The sequence below is a fragment of the Microcaecilia unicolor genome, chromosome 1, assembly GCF_901765095.1.
Source record: "Microcaecilia unicolor chromosome 1, aMicUni1.1, whole genome shotgun sequence".
NCBI lineage: Eukaryota > Metazoa > Chordata > Amphibia > Gymnophiona > Siphonopidae > Microcaecilia > Microcaecilia unicolor.
The window spans coordinates 121,318,003-121,335,602 of NC_044031.1; the positions used below are offsets into that span (position 1 = coordinate 121,318,003).

The 17,600-nt window shown below is 44.4% G+C and overlaps 1 protein-coding gene across 1 annotated transcript in view; it reads left to right on the plus strand.

The window, feature by feature from the left end:
* Nucleotides 1–17,600, plus strand: part of LOC115468148 (cilia- and flagella-associated protein 69-like) — a 640,933-nt gene that overhangs the window by 622,507 nt on the left and 826 nt on the right. The window contains 3 exon segments of the mRNA XM_030199696.1: nt 11,074–11,181; nt 12,843–12,920; nt 17,169–17,292. Of these exon segments, the coding sequence (XP_030055556.1) occupies nt 11,074–11,181; nt 12,843–12,920; nt 17,169–17,292 (310 nt within the window).

The following is a 17,600-nucleotide window of genomic DNA, read 5'->3' on the forward strand; positions in this document are numbered from 1 at the left end:
GGAAACCCTCTCTTTCAACACCCTAACGCCTGGTGTTATTTTCTTTTTGCAGCGGTAAGGCTGTTTTGCTTAGGGTGCTCTTTTCTAAGCATTGGGGAGGAATATAAAATGACCTCATTAACATGAGCTTAACTACATTTGCATGCTATCTGTGCTAAGGCCTGGCGCGATCGTTTGCCGTACTAGACTCCTCTGAACATTCTGCGCTGGTAAATGTGGGTGCTAGTGCAGTGCTAATGGCCTCTAGCAGCAGCATTTACTTTTGAGCATCGGGGCCTGAGTGCTGCTGATTCAGATTGTTGCTCCCAGAAATTCACAGTTCATAATGTAGTTTCCTTGTCATCAAGCAGATGAAGCCATTACGTATGGGTTGTGTCCATCAACCAGCAGGGGGAGATAGAGAGCACTCAACTTTTCACAGTGCCCTCTTGGCCAGCTAGCTCCACTGCCTCTTCAGTATTCTCTATCTCCCCAAGCAGGGTGGCTGCAGCTTCTTCGAGCTCCATCAAAAATCTGCCTGGGGGTGGCTCCTGGCTTGCCAGATGTTAGCCTGTGTGTTAGAGGCTATAGCAGCTTCACTTTGAAGGCACATAGGTCAGCCCTTTCCCTGCCTTACCCATGCTCCCGTGGATGTGGACATATTAGCTTGCTTTTCCCTGTCCTTTCCCACACAGTGGATGCAGGCACATTGGTTCGCCTTTCCCACTTATCTGAGCCTCCGGAGTGTTTTTATTTACCTCTTTTGCCTTTGCTTTCCTCACAGCGTTTAAAAAAAACAAAAAAAAAACGATCTTGGAAAAGAGGTTTTTCTTGAGATTTTTCTGCAGGACCGGAACTGTGATACTCGGTCCAGTGAGGTAAGAGTGTTTTCCGTGGCTTATGCCAGGATTTGGCGCCAGTTTGAAGTCTGGTGTGTTTCAAGAGCGCTTTCTCCGTTGCGGGCTCCTGTCTCGCCGATTCTGGACTTACTGCAGGATGGTGTACACAAAGGCTTGGCCTATAATTCCCTGCGGGTGCAAGTGGCAGCATTGGCCTCCCTGCGTGGCAAGGTTGAAGGCGTGTCCTTAGCTGCTGATCCAGATGTGGCACGGTTTCTTAGAGGGGTGCTTCGGCTCCGTCCTCCCGTGCGGGCACCTTGTCCAGCTTGGAACCTGGGGTTAGTATTGAAGGCCCTTCAGGGGACTCCTTTTGAACCGCTTCGGCGTGCTTCAGAGAAAGATTTGACACTGAAGGCCGTCTTTTTAGTGGCCATTACTTCGGCGAGACGGGTGTCAGAGCTCCAGGCGCTGTCCTGTAAGACCCTTTTCTGCAATTCTCAGTCAGGGGTCACGGTTCAGACCGTGCCTTCCTTCATGCCTAAGGTGGTTTCAGCGTTTCACCTAAACCTGCCTGTTTTTCTTCCCTCCTTTGTTGAGGAGGAGTTTCCAGATTCATTTGGGCAGTTGCACCTTTTGGATGTGCGTAGGACTCTGTTGCAGTATCTGCGAATTACAAATTCTTTCAGGACCTCTGATCATCTTTTTGTGCTGTTTGCAGGTCCTCGCAGAGGGTCTTCAGCATCTAAAGCCACTATTGCCCGTTGGCTCAAAGAAGCTATCTTTTCAGCATATCTGCTGTCTGGCCGGGCTGCGCCTGAAGCCTTTAAGGCACATTCCACAAGAGCGATTTCCTCTTTCTGGGCGGAAACTGGAGCACTATCTCTTCCCTTTCATGAGATTTGCAGTGCTGCAACATGGGCTTCTAAGCTCTCTTTCGCCCGACATTACAGGCTGGATGTGGCTGCCAGGAGGGATGCGCGTTTTGGAGCACAGGTGCTAGCGCGTGGTGTGGCTTGTTCCCACCCTATTTAGGGATTGCTTTGTTACATCCCATACGTAATGGCTTCATCTGCTTGATGACAAGGAAGGGAAAATTAGGTTCTTACCATGATAATTTTCTTTCCTTTAGTCATAGCAGATGAAGCCATGAGCCCTCCCTGTATGATTGTCTGTATTGCAGTGATTCTGATTTTAGGTGCTGTTCTTGTTTCCTGAAGTTACATTCTTTCCTTGGGGAGTTGGAAAACAGTCTTCAGGTTTCTTGTTACAGTTATAGGAGGATGAGTTCATTCCCTCCAGTTCATGTTTTGGGAGGATGAGTTTATTCCCTCCAGGAGGATGCAAGTATTCCCTCCGTTTATACAAAGTGGAGGACGAGTTTATTCCCTCCAGGAGGATGAGTTCATTCCCTCCTTTTTTGAGTTCATGCCTTTGTTAAGGGGCCATCGTTCGCTGTGAGGAAAGTTCATGTTATTCCCATTGCGGTTTGCCATATTGCTTTGGAGGCTTCAAATACTGAAGAGGCAGTGGAGCTAGCTGGCCATGAGGCACTGTGAAAAGTTGAGTGCTCTCTATCTCCTCCTGCTGGTTGATGGACACAACCCATACGTAATGGCTTCATCTGCTATGACTAAAGGAAAGAAAATTATCATGGTAAGAACCTAATTTTCCCACAGTGAATGGCGGATAGGAGGTATGAATCTTGGGCTCCAGCTTTGCAGCACTTAGCCATGAGGTCTGTGCTGTGATGATTAGCTTTAACAGAAAAGATGTGACTTATTACTTAGATATGTGGCTGGCTATAATAGGGTCAGTATTTACTTTGGGTGATCTTTTCAATTTGGGGTGAGGGGTAAGGGAGCAGCTTAGAAAACATTTCTTACCATCTCTGGGAAAAGATGAATAAAGTAGTGAATCCAAAATGTTGAGTGACTGATTTTTCATGTCATGGGTCCATAACCAGTCTGCAAAAGTTCCATTTTTGAACTTCAATGACTTTTTTTTTAATTTTTATGTTTTCACATAATTGCTTCCCATGTCTGTTGAGACAGAATATGGGAAGCAACTGCTTGTCCTGGGATTTGTAGTATAGAGTGTTGCCATGATTTGGGTTTTAAAAAAGGGGAAGAAACTGGAGGATAGTTATTCTAGCTTCCATCCTATTTCTAATTTGTCCTTGCTTGCCAAAGTACTTGGAAAAAGTCATTTTAGATCAACTTGGTGATTTTGTTGAAAAATTCAGCTTCTGTATAAATGTCAATCCAGCTATAGGCTGCATCATAGTACTGAGTCTCATAGTTTCTGTCATTGATGAGATATTAATGAAAGGTGATCAGGGATTTGATGCAATGTGGATCCAATTGGATCTCGGTGCAGCATTTGACACTGTTTTTCATTCCAAGCTGCTTGCTACTTTGAGTAAATTTGGTAATCAGTCTTCAGTTGGTTTAAATCTTACCTTTCCAATTGATCTCAAATGGTTTGCTAGAATTCTGAGTTATCTGTAAGCATTTTTGTTATCATCCATGCTTTTTAACTTATACCTTGCTCTTCTTGCTGAATTGTGTGAAAATTGAGGGTTTAAATTTCATTTTTTTGCAGATGATAGGATGATCAGATGCAGGCTAAGTCTGATCTCTATTTGAAAACTTATTTTTTTGAAAAATGGTTGATGGATCATGATTTGATTTTTAACGTTGATAAGTCTGCCACCATGTGGCTCACTCGTAAAAAGAAACCTGTACCTCGCTCATAAAAAGAAACCTGCAACTGATGTTCTTCAATAAGTGGCTGATCAGTTCCTTTACATGATGTTACTCAAACGTTAGGCTTTCACTGTGACAAGGCTTTAAAAATGTGATAAGCAAATTAATTTGATTGTCAAAACCTGCTATTTTCAATTGAGGCAACTTCGACAGCTTGAGCCTGTTTTGATCCAGTCTAATTTGATCAAATTAGTTTATGCATTTATTACAAGTAGAATTGATTATTGTAATTCCTTGTATCCGGGTTTGACTTTGACTAGCCAAAGAAGGTTAGAGGTTACAGCTTGTGCAAAATACTGCTTCGTGTTTAGTAGCTGAAGGAAAAAGAACTGACCACATAACACCAATTACTAACAATAGCTCTGCAAGCTCATTTTTCAGTTTTATCAGTCTGGTCCAGGAGATTTACTACTCTCCAGTTTGTAGAACTGCCCCATTACATCCTCCAGGTTTACAGAGAATTCATTAAGTTTCTCCGACTCAGCTTCGAATACCATTTCGGGCACTGGTATCCCACCCAAATCTTCCTTTGTGAAGACCGAAGCAAAGAATTAATTTAATCTCTCCGCTATGGCTTTGTCTTCCCTGATCGCCCCTTTTACTCCTCGGTCATCTAGAGGTCCAACCAATTCTTTTGCCGGCTTCCTGCTTTTAATATACCTAAAAAAAAAATTTACTATGTGTTTTTGCCTCCAACGAAATCTTTTTTTCGAAGTCCCTCTTAGCCTTCCCTATCAGCGCTTTGCATTTGACTTGACATTCCTTATGCTGTTTTCTTATTATTTCAGTCGGTTTCTTCTTCCATTTTTTGATGGATTTTCTTTAGCTTTAATAGCTTCCTGCACCTCACTTTTTAACCACGCCAGCTGTCATTTAGTCTTCCGTCCTCCTTTTTTTCACCGTTCTTCTCATTTTATCATAGTCTCCTTTTTTAAGGTTAAACGCTAACGTATTTGATTTCCTATGTGTACTTACTTCAAGGCTAATATCAAATCCGATCATATTATGATCACTGTTATCAAGCGGCCCCAGTACCATTGCCTCCCACACCAGATCATGCGCTCCACTAAGGACTAGGTCTAGAATTTTTCCTTCTCTCATTGGCTCCTGTACCAGCTGCTCCATAAAGCTGTCCTCGATTTCATCAAGGAATTTTACTTCCCTAGCGTGCCCTGATGTTACATTTACCCAGTCAATATCGGGGTAATTGAAATCACCCATTATTATCGTGTTGCCCAGTTTGTTTGCGTCCCTAATTTCCTTTAACATTTCTATACCAAGACATCTGGCTTCTCCCCAGTAATATCTAAAATCCTATCTAGGTGACGTGTGAGGTCAGTCACATTCGCACCATCAGACAAGTGACCATGCGTTCCTCACGTCTACCAGCCACCCAGATATCTACATGCCTAATAGTCGAATCATTGGCTATAATAGAAGCTCCTGGTAACACATCTTTGGTGCGAGAGGATATTTCATCCTTTGGTGGGCTGGTCCTGGCTACTGGGTTATTTCCAGCTGCATCAGGGTGATGCTGTCCTATTAGAAGACCTCCCTCCTCCAAGGCAGCACAGAGGCTGCCAGACTGGAGGTGGGACTTCTCTACAGCATCCCTGTAGGCCTCTATATACATACTACTACTACTAAACATTTCTAGAGCGCTACTAGGGTTACGCAGCGCTGTACAGTTTAACAAAGAAGGACAGTCCCTGCTTGAAGGAGCTTACAATCTAAAGGACAAAATGTCAAGTTGGGGCAGTCAAGATTTCCTGAATAGAGGTGTAGTGGTTAGGTGCCAAAGGCGACATTGAAGAGGTGGGCTTTGAGCAAGGATTTGAAGATGGGCAGGGAGGGGGGCCTGGCGTATGGGCTCAGGAAATTTATTCCAAGCATGGGATGAGGCGAGGCAGAAAGGGCGGAGCCTGGAGTTGGCGGTGGTGGAGAAAGGGGTACTGAGAGGAGGGATTTGTCTTGAGAGCGGAGGTTACGGGTAGGAACGTAAGGGGAGATGAGGCTGCAGATCGAGTGCATTTGTAGGTTAGTAGGAGAAGCTTGAACTGTATGCGGTACTTGATCGGAAGCCTCAGCTCCACCAAGTCTGCTACTCTAGCCTTAAGAGAACGGACTTGTTCTCTCAGAGCTTGGAGCGCTTCGCATCAAGCACCCACATATAACCAGTGGTGTGCTTTAAGATCTTGCGAGCCTGTTGTTCTGCATGGCGAGCCGGCTTCAGTAAACGAGGTAAGCATGGCAGGAGGGCACCACAAGCCATGCTACCTCACCTCCTACAGCCCATGTTTGCCTGCGTCTGCGCCGCGCCATGTTGGGGGGGGGGGGTTTAAATCTTTTTTATTATCTCCGTCGAAGCAGCTGCGTCATTGAAAACCCTGCCCATCTCTAGCCTTCCCTTCTTGAGTTTGTTCCCTCAGAGTCCTGCCTTCTGAGGTAATTTCCTCTTTCTGCGAGGGCGGGACTCTGAGGAAACGAACTCACGAAATGAAGGCTAGAGACAGGCAGAGCTTTCAATGACATGGCTGCTTTGATGGAGGTAATAAAAGAGATTTAAACCACGCAGGGTGGCACAGTGGCAGAAAGAAAAAGGGGGATGTTGGGGGGAGAAGAGGGTGGGCAGGTGGATATGAATGGGAGGGGAGGATGGGGGCGAAGGAGAATCACTGGACATGGATGGGAGCGGGAGGGGAGGGCAGGGGAGACAGGAGAATCGCTGGGCATGGATGGACGGGAGGGGGCAGTGGAGAGAAGAGAATTGCTGGGTATGGAAGGATTTAGGGGGGGGCATGGGAGAGAAGAGAATTGCTGGGTATGGATGGAGGGCAGGGGAGAGGAGAGTTGCTGGACATGGGTAGATGGAGGGGAGAGGAGTGTTGCTGGACATGGATGGAGGGGAAGGCAGGGGAGAGCAGAGTTGCTGGACATGGGTGGATGGGAGGGAAGGGCAGGAGAGAGGAGAGTTGCTGGACATGGGTGGATGGAGGGGAGGGCAGGAGAGAGGAGAGTTGCTGGACATGGGTGGGTGGAGGGGAGGGCAGGGAGAGAGGAGAATTGTTGGACATGGATGGAAGGGAGGGAAGGGAAGACAGGAAGGAGATGCACATGGATGGAGGGGAGAGAGAAGAAATTCTGGACATGGATGGAGGGGAGGGAAGACAGAGGAAGGAGATGCACATGGATGGAGGGGAAGGGAGAGAGAAGAAATGCTGGACATGGATGGAGGGGAGGAAAGAGAAGAGAGAGGAAGTGAGATGAACATGAATGGAGGGGGGAGAGGAAAAATGCTGGACATGGATGGAGGGAGGGAAGGGATAAGTTACCAAGCACAGAGCATTCTGCCTCGCCTCACCCTATGCTTGGAACAACCTTCCTGAGCCCTTACGCCAAGCCCCCTCCCTGCCCGTCTTCAAGTCTTTGCTTAAAGCCCACCTCTTCAATGCTGCGTTCGGCACCTAACCCTTACCGTTCAGTGAATCCAGACTGCCCCTATCGGACCCGACCGTTCACTTGTCTATTAGATTGTAAGCTCTTTGAGCAGGGACTGTCTCTCTTTGTTAAATTGTACAGCGCTGCGTAACCCTAGTAGCGCTCTAGAAATGTTAAGTAGTAGTAGAGCAAAATAATGTCACTTGCCAGAGAAATGTCCTCCTCTCAGAACTTTTCTCAGAACTTTTTAGTGGACAGCATAGGGTGTAAGCAGACGTGTGGAATACCTAGACAGATGAGAGAGTAACAGGAGTTTGAAAATAAAGGTATTTAACTTATGAAAAATTGCACATGATCAGAAAAAGTGCATGAAAATGATCTTATCTAGGTTAGGTGTGGATAAGCAAGTCCTGCTAAAGTGTGTGCAGCCAGTGTTGTCCTTGTGTGTGATATTAGCTAGTTGCATCTTCCATTAAAGGTCTCAGAGAAGATCCAAGCTTTTTATGCTTCCTGAATTATAGATAGACTTGCAATAAGCAAAACTTTACAGGGAGTGGATTCCAGAGTGTGGGGGCTACTCTGAAGAATGCTGGTAGGTGTCACCACTTGATTTCCTTTAGAGAAGGTGTGGTTAGGGATAATCTTTAGGAGAACTGTAGAAATCTTGGAGTTGAGTAGAGGGAAATACTGTTTTTCAGGTACAGTGTCCCATTTCCTTTTAAGGGCATTGAAAATCTGAGGCATAGTTTTAAATTTAGCCTTATGCTGGTAGCCAGTTCAGGTTTTGCAGAAACGGTGTGACATAATTCTATTGGATGTCTTTGACATTCTGAATCAACTGAAGCTGATGCAAACCGTTTTCTACTTGGACCAATATAGAGTGCATTACAGTAATCCAACCTTAATGTTGTTATGGCATGAACAGCTGGGACAAGACTTGCCACCTTGATGTATGAGAGAGAGAGAATGTACTTGTTGCAAAAGATAGAAGCAGATCCTAAAAGTTGGTTGGATATGGAGGTCAGCATTCTTGAGTCTAGCTGTGTCCCAAAGTTCCTGATTTATGATTTAAGGGGGGAGTTCATAGCTCCCAAAAAGGATTTTGCTGTCAGGTATGTGATCACGTGAGCTAGGGACTCACAGGAGCTCACTTTTAATTGGCCTCAGGCAAAGATTGTTGTTTTTAGCCCATTCTTGAATTGCTGGTAGTTGATTTAACAGCCATTCTCTTATACCTCTTCACTGTCCTTGCTAGATTTGTCCATCCAGCCTGTTGACTCTTTCTGTTACCTCAGGGTAATACTCGATACCCATCTTTCTTTCAAACAACACATCCCCTCCACTTTAACTTAGGAGAAACAATAGTGATCATATGATTTATTTATTTCAATTTATATGCCGTATCTTATTGCAACTGCAAAACAGAACGGTTTACATATGTAAAAAAAAATACAACTCATATATACAAACAAATAGAACTCCAATCATGACAGAAAAACACGGCAAGCCAGAAATGACAACAAAGGACAAACCTAATACAATCTATAATTTAAAATACAGTTAAACCTAACCAGGGGTGTGCTGGTAAATTTTTAACAACAGGCTCTTTCTCCGGACGTAGCCAGCTCTTCAGTTGGAAGGGCCAGGGGTGGCCGGGGGGGGTGGGGGGGTAGCAACACTTGCCTCTCTCTCCTCCCTCCCTTCGTGCGGGCTCAGCATCCCTACAAGCAAAGTAAAAGATAATTCAGCAGGGGGCCCAAGCCCACATTTTGGGAGCCAGTTGTTAAAGTAGCCATGGAGGGCCCTACTTTAACAACCGGCTCCCAAAATTCTTAAAAACTTAACAACCGGCTCTTGCGAGCCTGTGAGAGCCTGCTCCAGCACACCACTGAACCTAACCTTCTATACACTCTCTACTATTATAAATTCTGTTCAATATAATTTATAAAGAAAAACGTTTTCGGGAGTTTTCGAAAATGCATATAGCACTTATCTAATCTCTTTTGGAAGTCCGTTCCAGAGGGAAGGAATCAGGAAGAAAAGAGTGGGTGGGCAGAAAAAGAATACCTTTATTTGCAACTTAAGAAAAAAATGAAAAATTGCTATTCTTGTAAATGGACCGTATTTGCAAGATGGAATCTCTCTCTCTCTCTCTCTCTCTCTCTCTTCCCCTCCCCCCCCCCCCCCCCCCCCCGGCCCTTCTCCTGTTCATGCACTGACAACTTCTCTTGGTCGCTGTGAGTCTGCAGCGGCCTGGAAGAACTGCAAGCTTCTCTTCCATGCCCCTCACTGACTGGTTCGCTCTGCTTCCTTCTTGACTTGAACAAAATTAAGCCATATTCGGGGTCATAGCCCTATGTGTTCCACAGAATAGATCAGAAATTAACAAATGTCATAAAGCTACACTACACGCTGTCATATAACAGTCAGAAGGTTGCCCTGCCCCAGTAGTTTATTTTTTTATTTTTCTTACATTTGTACCCCGCACTTTCCCACTCATAGCAGGTTCAATGCGGCTTACATATTATATACAGGTACTTATTTGTACCTGGGGTAATGGAGGGTTAAGTGACTTGCCCAGAGTCACAAGGAGCTGCCTGTGCCTGCAGTGGGAATCGAACCCAGTCCACCACTCTAACCGCTAGGCCACTCCTCCACTCATGCTGCCGCCTCTTATTAACGATTTCAGGGCGGGCAACTAGTTATTTCAAAATACAGCTTGTCTTTTCGTTAACCTTCCAGGGTAAAATAAAAAGGCATGCAGTGATCAGTTGTTAAACAACCAGGGTTATAGTCAATCTTGCTTTCAGTCTAAATGGGAAAAATTGCATAACTGATTTAAATAAAGAGTATCCCACTTTTGTGAATGTACCATGTAATTCAAGTGTGCAGGGATTACAGCGTTTGTGCCTTGGAGATATATAGAAACAGCTCCGTTATTGAAAACATTTTGTGGTTTGTATTTTAAATATCCCCCCCCCCCCCAACCAAAAAAACCCAAAATATTCCAGCTATATCATGCAGTATTGCTGAGTGGTGCTGTCCTCTTATCTATGTTCTGTCCTCCAGATCCTGTGTGCTTTTGCTAATTTGCATGTACTGCTCTGTGGAAGTTGTGGCAATTCAAAGCCAGGCCTCTCTGCACTGTAAAAAAAAAAAAAAAAACAACCCACTGTTCCCTATTCCCGAGATCCACTTTTTACACTTACACTTTGGTGCCCTTGATCCTGGAGGAGGGGGGAGAAGTGAGGCAGCCTGTTGTTCCTACCTCCAGAGCGGATCAGATGTGCAATCAGCAAAAACAAACTCAAGAGCAGCCACCACCTAATGTTGTTGGAATGGTAACATCATAATCACAGCAATAGCAAAACCAAATAAAAAAATATCAGATTTTAATCAGTGTTATAGCATGAATACTTCAAGTATTTGTGAGAGACTGGCTACCTTTCTTTAAAAGTTCATCAGCAATAATAAACATGACAATTGCTTTAAAACCTTTTGAATTGCAAATGATTTTTGTCAGCTTCTTCTAATCAAGTGCAAGTTTTGGTGCCTTCCTTGCCTGTGTGTTGAGCCAATATTGCTGCCTCTTCCAGTTTCCTTCCTCTTCCTCCCTCCCTGAAACAGGAAATTACATCATAAGGGGTGCACAGTTTCAATTTGCAGCCAAGTCGCAGAGGCAGTGGCACGAACCGGTCAGTGAGGGGCAGGGAAAGGAAGCTCGTGCTTCCTTCAGGCCACCGCAGGCTCAGAAAAGCAGCAGCCAGAAAGAGAACTTGATAATATAAGGAACCCTTGGTGCATAGGCGCCATTTGCTCTGAAAATCTGGGGGAATAGCCGCTACACCTCTGGGTTGAAGTGGGCTGTTTACTGTACTGAATTACTGAATAGGTGCTTGGTTGTATTGGCAAGCTATTCCATGCATTGAGAAAAATGTTTTGTGGCTGCTGTTATGTCTATATCTATCTATGTTCATAGCTATATTTATACATACATATTTGTATATACTATATATTTATATATTTTGAGGGTTTTCTTTTCTGCTGTTTAGATTTCAGTAGCTGATATCCCCGGTTTGATTGAAGGAGCATACATGAACAAAGGAATGGGCCACAAATTCCTCAAGCACATTGAGCGAACTAAACAACTCCTTTTTGTGGTAAGAGTGAGAATACTTCAGATGAATTTCCATTGGACTGCATAGAAACACATTTGTAGTGTTGTACATTGAGCATCAGAAACTATTTGTAATATTTAAATGAAAGGGGATGGCTTACACTCTTGAAGCAGGTTTTACTTGGCTCGACGGTTTAATCAAAATATCACAGCCCTCTAGGTATGCACTGTGAACCCATATTGCCTCTAGACAACAGTCACAGAAATTCAGGTTTTAAATATGGAGACACAGACCTTATCATATTGAATCCTAAAATCTAACTCTCTTAAGGTAAATAACAGCCCAAATGTTGTACTTTTCTTCAGATCCAGTGTATTCGTAAGTATATTCAATCTTAGAGGACTAGAGTTCATTATAAAGTTTTCTCCATCCTAGTGACTGAGCAGTAGCGTTATGCACAGCTACAGTTTGCTGAGGGACTTCGAGTTTTGTTCCTGAACAGACGCACTGTTTCTGGCCGACTGGGGTTCAGGAAGCAGCAGACTCAGTATTCACAGCTCAGTGAGCTCTAGTATCCAGACTTAGGGACTGACTGTATTATGCAAAGGAACTGGAGTCCTGCAGAACTTGCCTGCCCCTCACTATTGAAAATGTGATGTTGAAACAGCATCACCACTGGCAGGAATGCAGGTGGAGGACTCCCTTACTGCTTAGTAGGAATATTACACCTAAGGGCCTGGAACATGTATCTGCTTTGAGAAAAGTTCAGAGTGGTTTCCCTGGTTCTCTTGCTTCAGAAAGGAGACTAGGCTCTCAGGGCCTAAAGTAAAGCATACACCCACAGAAGGATACATTCCATTATGTTTGATTTGTCGTAGGAAAACAGCATTAGCAGTATCACATCCTGTCAGTGAGAGAGACCGAAAGTTTGCCTACCTGTGCTCTAGAGTGGTTTCTGTTTTTCTGGATCACAACAAACAAATGTTGAGATAGGTGAAGAACAGTAAACTTGGTAACTGAATATCTTCTTTTAGCCAAGTTTTTTTGACTAATGGCTACACCTTGGGTGTTACATGCAGTTTTGGTTGCCTTATTTCAAAAATTATAGCAGAGCTAGGAAAGGGACAGGCAACCAAATAAGGGAGATGGAATGGCTGACCTGTAAGGAAAGGCTAAACAGGCCAGGAGTCTTCCACTTGCAGAAAAGATTACTAAAAGGGATATCTAAGTTTACAAAATCATGCATAGGATGGAACAAGTTAATAAAGAATAGCTATTTACCTCTTTTAAATAGTATAGGACTAGGGGATACTCCATGTAACTTACAGGAAGCAGATTTAAATTAAATTGAAGAAGATTTTTTTTTTACTCAGTCCACCATCAAACTTGTAATTTGTTACTGGACAATCTGTTCAATGCATATAGTATAGCAACATTTAAGAGAGGTTTAAATATATTAACCAGGTAGATTTGGGAAAACCACTGCCCTTCCCTGTGAGTGACCAGCAAGGAATGGATCTACTCATTGGGATCTGCCAGGTACTGTCCAGGGGCCCAGGTTGGCCACTGTTGGGACAGGATACTGGACTCAGTGGACCTTTGGCCTAACCAAGCATGCATAGCACATCTCGTGATATCTAAAAGAGTAATGTAACACTTAACCAAGTTTTAGGTAATTTCTAATGTGCTATCATTATTTTTAGGTTGATATCTCTGGGTTTCAGCTCTCGGTGAAAACTCCATTCAGAACAGCCTTTGAAGCGGTACAACTGCTGACCAAGGTAAATTTCCCCCCCCCCCCCCCCCCCCCCCCCCCCCCCCCCAATGTCTCTTCATGAAGGCTGGCACTCATGGCAATGAATAAACTAAGTATTGTTGCCTTCTAAAGATTCCATTTTGTATGCCATCGGTTGATTTCAAAAGTCTTGCTTGAGTAATTATGAAAGATAGTCTATGTAATCCACATCAGAAAGAAGAGGTTTTGTAATTTTCATGCATTTGCAACGTGAGTTACACTGCTGTGATCACTGTACGATGGTAAATGAATAACATTAACTTTTTGTCAAATTTGTTTCTTTTTCAAAAACTTGACTAGCAGCTCCTAAGCATCAACAGTGTGATCTGTAGCTGTTGTATATTATGGTTTACGTCAAGCTTGTTTTACATAAAAGCATGAAGGGCCAGTGGAACGCGGTAAGCAGGGTATGCACGGCAGGGGGTGTCGACATTCGAGGGGCGCCAGAAACTGCCATGCATACCTGATACGCTGTGCTCTACTGGCTACTGCCACCGTACACTACAGTCCTCCCAAGACCTACCTTGAAGGCCAGGGCCTGCCCTGGTGATGTAGTGGACTCTGCGGCTGCAGGGGCAGGAAAGAATCCCACTCTTTCTTGCCTGCTTCTGCTGCTCCGTCTCTGCTTTGCTCTTCTGTGGCCCAGGTGGTGCTAGCGTGTTAAAAAAAAAAAAAAAAGCTGCTGAGACTTCCGCCGGCAGTTTCATAGCCATTTTGGAGGCGGCGCTGGAAGGAGAAGAGTGTGCTACTCCTTCCTCTCTTAGTTTATGTGGGGGGGGGGGGAGGGTTAGGGGAACTAGGCCACCAGAGTGGGTGGGAGAAGGGGGTATGGTTGCCCACTGGGGTCAGTCTTTTGGTGTCAGGGGGGGTTAAGAGGCTAGAGGATCCACTGGACCTGAAGGGCCACTAGGGGAGGGCTGGAGGTCCACCAGACTTCCAGCCTCTTGCGTGTGGGGGTCTACTGGATCCCCCAGGACTGAGGATGGCAGCCTGGCTGCCTGGCTTGGGGGGGAGGGAGGAGGAAAAGAAGTTTTAACCTAACACCAGCTCCGAGCTGGTGTTGAGTTAATGTGCTATTCCGCTCATATGATCAGAGCACTGTTCTCTGATCATACGGGTGGAATACCGCAGAGCTCATTTAAATAAACTCGGTGGTGTTCCCTGGCACATGTGCTGTTTGCCATGCCAGACTCCTTCTGATACGTGCGCTGGTAAATGTGAGCCTAAGAAGTGAGGAAGTGTGGAGGCTGCTACATCTGGAAAAGGCTATGCTTAGAACTTTACACTAGGTCTCAACTTCAGGAAAACTGTTCATCCTGGCACCATGAGGTGCTGTCACCCATTTGTGTGCCTGATGAACCCTGCTGTCTGCTGAAGGAGCGAAACCATGCCTTGTGTTCTCTGAAAGCAAGGTGAATCACCCATTCATGTTGATGGAACTCTTTAAGGATCATCTTCCAACAAAACAGTGGGAGAAAACAGCAAATGATAAACTCATTAATAAGGTAGAGCAACTGTATTTGGTGGACTAGGACTTGTCCTTTTTATTGAAACACTAGTAAAAAAAGGCCCGTTTCTGGAGCCAATGAAACGGGTGCTAGCAAGGCTTTCCTGTGGGCCCCCCCCCCCCCCCCCGAACGCACCTTGGTTGTTAGTGATGGCATTGCGCCGCCGTGGCTGCCGTCGATGTGTGACTGTAGCCCCCCACCCAACGCACCTTCGTCGTCAGTGGGTGGCCCATTGCGGCGCCCTAGCCATCGTCGATGTGAGTGAATTGTTCCGCCTCCGCCCTCAACGTCATAACGTTTGACGCGAGGGTGGGGCCCCGAGGCTGTGAGATGTGAGTGAATTGCTCCGCCTCAGCCCTCAACGTCATAACGTTTGACGCGAGGGCGAGGGCCCGAGGCTGTGAGTTTCTTGGCTTCAGAGCTTCGAACTTACGAACCTTGGCTTGAGTGACGTCATCCGACAATAGAACGTTGAGGGTGAGTTTTATATATATAGATGAAGACTTTTTTTTTAAGTATATTTTTATATTGGTCCAATAAAAGTATCACTGCTGGGCAGGAATCTGACATAGGACCAGAAAAAAACAATGTAGATCATAAGTGTGGAAAGCATGAAGAGCATGGCTCAAGGAACTTTTCCAACCTCTCTGCTTGTAAATGCAGTCATGTTGGTGGGTTTGTGTACATCTGTCTGTTGGTATGTGTACTTTGTGTGCCTGTGGTGAGGGGACGGCAGTTTGAAAGGTGCAGTTCCATAATAACTATTACAGTGTATCAATATATGTACACTGCAGCTGTTGGATGTACTTCATACATAGAAATGTTTTGGTACATTTTACTTACAATGGAGGCAGGCAGGGCAGGCTCACGACACCCACATGGGGAGAACAGGGAATGTCAAAGATTATAAACTCGGAAAAATGTCCAGACATATTATCCATCCTTCTACATTCTGGACATTAATGTAAAATTCTGTTGACTTCTGAAAAAATACTAGACAATAGGCAGTCCTAACCTAAACTCCTGAGCCCATCTTATAGGCCCCTTTTAAACATGTTGACACAAACCACCTAGTACTGTGGATGGTGCAGTATAGAAACTCTGAAAATAAATACATTACGTGCAGTGTTTGCCAGTGGCTTAATCTGGCCTTGCCCACAGCATCTAGGCATAGCTGAGGGAGACTCTTTTGGGGGTTGGAGCAATTTATGAAATGGTGGTGCAGTTGAAAGGGGGTAGTTTTGGAGGTTGCAGCAGTGTGTTGTAGTTTGTGGCATGATGGGGCAGTTGCAAGAGCGTAGTTTTACAGGATGGTGAGTTTCTTTTTTCTTTTTTTTTTTGGAGTGGAACAATTTGCAGGGGGTAGTTAGGAGGTATGGGCAGTTTCATGATGGTATGGAAGTTGTAAGGGATAGTTTTTGGGTGTGGGGCATTATATGAAGCGGTGGGGCATAGAGAATGACAGGAGGACAAAGTTTGTCCCAGCCCTGTCCCTACCCCAACCTCGCAAGTTCTGTCTCAATCCCAACCCCATCCCCGTGGGCTCAGTTCCCGTCCCCACAGGTTCTGTCCCCGCCCCATCCCCGGGGGCTCTGTCATTATCTACAGAAGCCTCTTAACACTTTTGTATTATATTTAAATCTTTTATTAAAGTATGAACAAAATGCTGTGCAACTGTCTATAAATCACAAATAGAAAGCAATAATAACAAGCGACTAAAATAAACCCCATCTACCTTTCCAACCCCAACAATAGCTGACTTCTACTACCCCAAGGAATCCTAATCCACCCTGTTAAAATGTCCAGGAGTACAAAATACAACCCATTCTGTATACCCTAGTTGGGGGGGGGGGGGGGGATATGCCCTACGAAGCATTGTTATGATTTTTTAATTCAACAATCTCTGGATTCAGTCTAGCTCTCCTGTCTTCCACAGTCTTTCCTGCAATAGAAGATGTCTTCTATGTGCTGGTAGCAGGAATGTACAGGATCCCCCATGCAAATTTTGCTTGTTGTGGCCAGTACGTTTGCTTGTTTTTCCAAAAAAAATCAAAATATTGGCATCTTTATTACTCAAAAATAAATAACAGTCCAGTTCATTAACAGGCTTCAAAATAGAAAATGACACAGGGGAAAAAGTTTGTCCCCATCCTGTCCCCTCAGGCTCTGCCCCTAGGGTCTCTGTCCCTGTTACTGTGGGTTCATGTCCCCATGTCATTCACTAGAGGGGCAATTGCAGATGGTATTTTATGAGGGTAAGGCAATTTGTGGAGTCCTGTGGCAGTTGTGGAAGAGTGTGATACTTAAGCTATGGGGATTTTAGGAGGGGGTTAGTATTTTTTGAAGTAGGTGTAATTTGGTGGGTTGGAAAGAGAGGAAATTCCATCTTTTAAACTGCCTTGCCCTGTTCTCTAACTGCAACATTTCACTCAAGTTTCTGTGCTACAGAAGCTGAAACACATTTTCTGAAAGAAATGCAGAGGGTCATACTTTGAGGTGCTGATTTTTCTCTGGAACTCCTGGTCCAAAGTGTGTCCATTTTCGAACTCCATGTGTCTTTACCGTTTTTTTAAACCCACCTGCCAGGTTTTGTTCCAGTCCATTACATTTTTGACCACTGTTTTATAACTCTTAAATTTGTACCTTGTTTAAGGGGGAAGGAAATCCCCCCCCCCCCCCACCTCAATATTTTCTTTACAGGATAAAATTCCAGTGTTTTGTTTCAGGAGCTAGAGCTGTACAATGAGGAGCTGCTAAGAAAACCTGCACTTCTAGCAGTTAATAAAATGGATCTTCCAAATTCAGAAAGAAACTGGAAAGAGCTCATAGCGCAACTGGAGAATCCCAAAGGTAAAATATATTGATGTCACAAAGGCTACTGATATACAAGGGGTAATATGTGGCAGTTTTATTTGGCAGTTTATAACAAAGTCTGAACTAGTGAGCTCTATGTATTCTATTACTTAAATTTCTGTGTTAATTTTTACTGACTTCAGATGTAAATAAAATGTGTTAAAGACTTAGCATAGATTTTCAGAGCACTGTTATATTTCCTACTAAAGGGCTGATTTTATTATGGACTTATTTTCTTATGGTAAATAAGCTTAGTAAACCTCATACAGTTTCAGTCATTTTGACATACAAACTGTAATGTGTAG